This window comes from Bombina bombina, chromosome 7 (assembly GCF_027579735.1).
Source record: "Bombina bombina isolate aBomBom1 chromosome 7, aBomBom1.pri, whole genome shotgun sequence".
Classification (NCBI taxonomy): Eukaryota; Metazoa; Chordata; class Amphibia; order Anura; family Bombinatoridae; genus Bombina; species Bombina bombina.
This window is the reverse complement of record NC_069505.1, coordinates 487,218,477-487,224,524: the sequence shown is the minus strand read 5'-3', so window position 1 is coordinate 487,224,524 and position 6,048 is coordinate 487,218,477. Positions and strand designations below refer to the sequence as shown.

At 47.6% G+C, this 6,048-nt stretch overlaps 1 protein-coding gene across 1 annotated transcript in view; it reads right to left on the bottom strand.

Moving 5' to 3' along the window:
• LOC128666814 (caldesmon-like) overlaps window positions 1-3,702 on the bottom strand; it is a 47,409-nt gene extending 43,707 nt beyond the window's left edge. The window contains exon 1 of the mRNA XM_053721609.1: window positions 1,661-3,702. Coding sequence (XP_053577584.1) covers window positions 1,661-3,668 — 2,008 coding nt within the window. The 5' untranslated portion in view covers window positions 3,669-3,702. The remainder of the gene's footprint in view (window positions 1-1,660) is intronic.
• Between the last annotated feature and the right edge of the window lie 2,346 nt (window positions 3,703-6,048).

Sequence of the window (6,048 nt, the reverse complement as noted above, 5' to 3'; positions counted from 1 at the left end):
AAGAAGCATTTCAAGGTCCTGGAGTGTCCTAGCCAGTCTCCAGATCTCAACCCCATAGAGAACCTTTGGAGGGAGTTGAAAGTCTGTGTTGCCCAGCGACAGCCCCAAAACATCACTGCTCTAGAGGAGATCTGCATGCAGGAATGGGCCAACATACCAGCAACAGTGTGTGACAACCTTGTGAAGACTTACAGAAAACGTTTGACCTCTGTCATTGCCAACAAAGGATATATAACAAAGTATTGAGATGAACTTTTGATATTGACCAAATACTTATTTTTCACCATAATTTGCAAATAAATTCTTTCCAAATCAGACAATGTGATTGTCTGGATTTGTTTCCACATTTTGTTTCTCATAGTTGAGGTATACCTATGATGAAAATGACAGGCCTCTCTCATCTTCTTAAGTGGGAGAACTTGCACAATTGGTGGCTGACTAAATACTTTTTTGCCCCACTGTATGCATATGAAGGAACCACCGCAGGTAAGCACTTATACATGTACACAGATTGATTCACAGGATGGCAGGAAGATACACATGTATCAGATTACATACAAAGGCAGAAAGGTATACACAGGCAGATGGACTGATATACCCATATGGTGAGCCAGGAAGACACATAGGTGGTCAACCATATATACAAGTAGATACAAAGAATACTTATAAACAGATTGATAGGAGGATAGACAGGAGGTGGATAGGCAGACATACAGGTCCATACATGGATTAAACGTACACAAATAGGCTGGTGGATTTAAAGGTAGATACACAGGTAGGTGGATTCCTGTGCAGGTATATAGGTAAGAAGGTAAATTGATAAGCAATGAGACAAAGGCAGCAGGTAGATATACAGGTAATTAGTTGCCTATATGGGAAGGCAGGTAGATCCTCATCTAGACAAGCAAATGCACTGCTAGATTAAAAGCTAAGAAGGCACATAGACAGGTGGGTATACAGCTAGGCAGGTGCACGAGTGTTCAGATACCAGTGGGCAGGTTTCGAATTAAGCACATACACAGGTTGGAAAGGTTAAAGGGAACATGGGTAGACAGGAAATGAGGTACCTATTCAGGTAGATACACAGGTAAAGAGGTAGTTACATTATAAGTCATGTTTCTTCAGAAGTAAATACACTGGTAGGAAGATGGATACACAGAAACAGAGATAACTAAGAACCTAGACAGAGAAGACGGCAGATAAACAGCTAGATACACATGTAGGAAGGTGCCTATGTTGGAAAGTTGGTGGATACACTACTAACAGGTTGAATTAGTAGGTAGGTACACTCAGAGGTAAGTAGATATTTATGAGAGTGAACTACCTTAGGTTTTTCAGGTCATCTGCAGACACACAGGTATGTTTACTGATACTCGTCTATTGTACAGCTAAGCAGGTAAGTACAGGTGTAGATTGTAAGTATATGTTAAGCACAAGAATAGGGACAGGTAGAAACCTTGATACACATATATATACATAGCTGTGCAGGTAAGTACATAGATAGGCTGGTAAGTACAAACAAAGGCTTACAGACAGGTAAGTAGATGTGCAGATGTCAGGTAGAAAGATTCTCAGACAGTCAAGCAGACATATACATATTTAAATAGGTTGGTAAGTAATTAGATTCACAGTCTGGTGGTAAAACTCAGAGAATTCTTACCCTCAGGATTCGGGCTTTTCAGGAAGTTTCTACCAAATGGCTTTTTCTTATAAATATCTTTCCAGTTGTTGCTCTGCAGCAATGGGATCCCTCTCACTTTCAGCCCCCACTCAATGTCACACAACGCCAGCCAATCCTGGGGTGACTGGGGCTCCTCAGAGTCAAGAGATGGGTGAACTGCACCAAGCCATTGGCTTATGCTCTGGGCCACTGGAGAAGTCACTCTGTGTTCTCCTGGACTCTCAACTGTCTCTTTGTGCCTCTCTTGACTCTTAGTTGTGTTACTGTGTCCCTGCAGACTTCCAGCTGTCTCTTTATGTTTCTCTTGACTTACAGTTGTCTCACTGTGTCCCTGCAGACTTTTAGCTTTCTCTTTGTGTCTCTCTTCACTCTCTTTTCTTTTATTGTGTTCCTCAAGATTCCCTTGTGTCTTCTTGTAGTATCCCTTCTCACTGTTAGCTGTCTCAGTGTGCCCCTCTGCACTCAAAACTGTCTCATTGTGTCCTTTTGGACTCTTAGCAGTCTTAATATTTTTCTCAGGACTCCCAGCTGTCTCTTTGTGTTCCACCTGACTCTCAGCTCTCTCTTTGTGTTCCACCTGACTCCCAGCTGTCTCTTTGTGTTCCACCTGACTCTCAGCTGTCACTTTGTGTTCCACCTGACTCTCAGCTGTCTCTTTGAGTTCCACCTGACTCCCAGCTGTCTCTTTGTGTTCCACCTGACTCTCAGCTGTCTCTTTGTGTTCCACCTGACTCCCAGCTGTCTCTTTGTGTTCCACCTGACACCAAGCTGTCTCTTTGTTTTCCACCTGACTCTTAACTATCTCTTTGGGTTTCTTCTGTTCCTGAGCAATTTGTTTCTGTGACTCTGCTGCCTTCAGTTCTTTATCTGTCTCTTTCTTTCCTACATCTCTCTCCTGCTTTTTCTTTCCCTTAGCTGCCACCTCGTGTAGCTCCTTCTGAATGTTTTTTCTCTTATCATGGGTCTGGACTGTCTCTTTGTGTACATCATTATTCTCAGCTGTCTCTTTTTGTTGCTCCTGTTTCTGAACCAATTCTTTTTTTGCCTTTGTTGTCTCTGGGTGTCGCTTTACCTCCTGGCCAGTCTCTTTATGTTTTTTCTTTTCCTGAACTGTGTCTTTGTGTATTTCCTTTTTCTGAGCTTCCTTCTCATCCTGTGCCAGTACATTCTGTAGCTTTTCATCTGTCTCTTTGTATGATTCCTGATTCTTGGCTGTTGTCTCTTTTGTTTGCACAGCTTTTTTAGATTTCTCTCTTTGTTCCTTCTGTTTCACAGCTGTCTCTTTAGATTCTCCATCTTGTTTCTGAGTGATTTCAACTGACTCCTTACAGATCTCATGATCTTTTGCTAACTCTTTTTGTATGTCATTTTTTTTAACACTCTCTTTATGTGTTTCTTCCTTTTTAGTTAACTCTTTGGCTTCTTCCTTTTCCTGATCAGCTTTGTGCCTCTCCTGTTCAGTGTGTTGCAGTCTCTCTTGTTCCTTTGCTATCTCTTTGGGTCTCTCTTGATCTTGAGTGGTCTGTTTGAGTATCTCCTTTCCATGACATATCTCTTTGTGACTCTCCTGTTCCTGAGTTGTCAGTTTGGATTTCTCCTGTCCCTGAAGTGTTTCTTTAGGTGTCACCTGTATCTCAGATACTTCCTTAGGTGTCTCCTGTTCCTGAACTGTCTCTTTGAGTTTGTCACTTTTATCTACCTTATATTTGGCTTTATCCTTTTCTTTAGCTGTCTCTTTTGGAGTCTCCAATTCTAGAGTCATTCCTGTTGGGCACTGCTGCGCCTTGTTGTGCCTCTTTGGTATCTGAGCTGTCTCTTGTGACTCTGTTTTCTGCTTCTCTTCCTTATTCTGTGCACTCTCTTGTACTCTTTTCTTTTCTCCCTCTCCTGTCTCCCCCTGTCCTCTCCCTACTGTACTATCCCCCTGCTTATTCATGGTTATCTCATCTCCCCCTGTGTTGTCCCACTGCTCGCTGCACTCGCTCATCTCTCTGTCTGTTTCCTTCTTTCTTCTGCGGCTGTTTTGACAGCTTCTTTACCCTCCCTCAGTGGGCCTGGCCTCAACAGCTCTACCTGCCCAGGTAGGAGGGAGGGGCAGGGAGATCAGAATGAGTAACAGAAGAAGAGCGCAGTATGCAGGAGGAGGGAAGCAGGAAGATGTGCAAAGGGAATGGGGCAACAAGGGGAACAGATGAAAGCAAAGGGTTCAGGGGAGTGGGAAGATGTGCAGGGGGAGCAAGATTTGTTAGATGCGGGCAAGGGTGAGAAAGGTGTGCAGGGGCAAGAAAGGTGTGCAGGGGGCAAGAAAGGGAGTGAGGAGATTTGTTAGATGTGGGCAGGGGTGAGAAAGGTGTGCGTGCATGGGGTGAAAAAGCTGTGCAGGGGGTGAAAAAGGTGTTCAGGGGGCGAGAAAGGGAGTGGAGAGATTTGTTAGATGTGGGCAGGGGTGAGAAAGGTGTGCAGGGGTGAAAAAGGTGTGCAGGGGGTGAAAAAAGGTGTGCAGGGGGCGAGAAAGGTGTGCAGGGGGCGAGAAAGGTGTGCAGGGGGCGAGAAAGGTGTGCAGGGGGTGAGAAAGGTGTGCAGGGTGTGAAAAAGGTGTGCAGGGGGTAAAAAAGGTGTGCAGGGGCGAGACAGGAAGTGGGGAGATTTGTTAGATGTGGTCAGGGGTGAGAAATGTGTGCAGGGGATGAGAAAGGTATGCAAGGGGTGAGAAAGGTGTGCAGGGGATGAGAAAGGTATGCAGGGGGTGAAAAGGGTGTGCAGGGGTGAGAAAGGTGTGCAGGGGTGAGAAAGGTGTGCAGAGGTGAGAAAGGTGTGCAGGGGTGAGAAAGGTGTGCAGGGGTGAGAAAGGTGTGCAGGGGGTGAGAAAGGTGTGCAGGGGTGAGAAAGGTGTGCAGGGGTGAGAAAGATGTGCAGGGGGCGAGAAAGGTGTACAGGGGGTGAGAAAGGGAGTGGGGAGATTTGTTAGATGTGGGCAGGGGTGAGAAAGGTGTGCAGGGGGTGAGAAAGGTGTGCAGGGGGTGAAAAGGGTGTGCAGGGGGTGAAAAAGGTGTGCAGGGGACGAGAAAGGTGTGCAGGGGGTGAAAAGGGTGTGCAGGGGGCGAGAAATGTGTACAGGGGGCGAGAAAGGGAGTGGAGAGATTTGTTAGATGTGGGCAGGGGGTGAGAAAGGTGTGCAGGGGGTGAGAAAGGTGTGCAAGGGGTGAAAAAGGTGTGCAGGGGGTGAAAAGGGTGTGCAGGGGGTGAAAAAGGTGTGCAGGGGACGAGAAAGGTGTGCAGGGGGTGAAAAGGGTGTGCAGGGGGCGAGAAATGTGTACAGGGGGCGAGAAAGGGAGTGGAGAGATTTGTTAGATGTGGGCAGGGGGTGAGAAAGATGTGCAGGGGGCGAGAAAGGTGTACAGGGGGTGAGAAAGGGAGTGGGGAGATTTGTTAGATGTGGGCAGGGGTGAGAAAGGTGTGCAGGGGGTGAGAAAGGTGTACAGGGGGTGAAAAGGGTGTGCAGGGGGTGAAAAAGGTGTGCAGGGGACGAGAAAGGTGTGCAGGGGGTGAAAAGGGTGTGCAGGGGGCGAGAAATGTGTACAGGGGGCGAGAAAGGGAGTGGAGAGATTTGTTAGATGTGGGCAGGGGGTGAGAAAGGTGTGCAGGGGGTGAGAAAGGTGTGCAAGGGGTGAAAAAGGTGTGCAGTGGGCGAGAAAGGGAGTAAGGATATTTATTAGATGTGTGCAGGGGGTGAGAAAGGTGTGCAGGGGGTGAGAAAGGTGTGCAGGGGGTGAAAAAGGTGTGCAGGGGTAAAAAAGGTGTGCAGGGGCGAGAAAGGGAGTGGGGAGATTTGTTAGATGTGGGCAGGGGTGAGAAAGGTGTGCAGGGGGTGAAAAAAGGTGTGCAGGGGAGAGAAAGGTGTGCAGGGGGTGAGAAAGGTGTGCAGGGTGTGAAAAAGGTGTGCAGGGGGTAAAAAAGGTGTGCAGGGGCGAGAAAGGAAGTGGGGAGATTTGCTAGATATGGGCAGGGGTGAGAAATGTGTGCAGGGGGTGAGAAAGGTATGCAGGGGGTGAGAAAGGTGTGCAGGGGGTGAGAAACGTATGCAGGGGTGAAAAAGGTGTGCAGGGGTGAGAAAGGTGTGCAGGGGTGAGAAAGGTATGCAGGGGTGAGAAAGGTGTGCAGGGGTGAGAAAGGTATGCAGGGGGTGAGAAAGGTGTGCAGGGGTGAGAAAGGTGTGCAGGGGTGAGAAAGGTGTGCAGGGGTGAGAAAGATGTGCAGGGGGCGAGAAAGGTGTACAGGTGGCGAGAAAGGGAGTGGGGAGATTTGTTAGATGTGGGCAGGGGTGAGAAAGGTGTGCAGTGGGTGAGAAAGGTGTGCAGGGGGTGAAA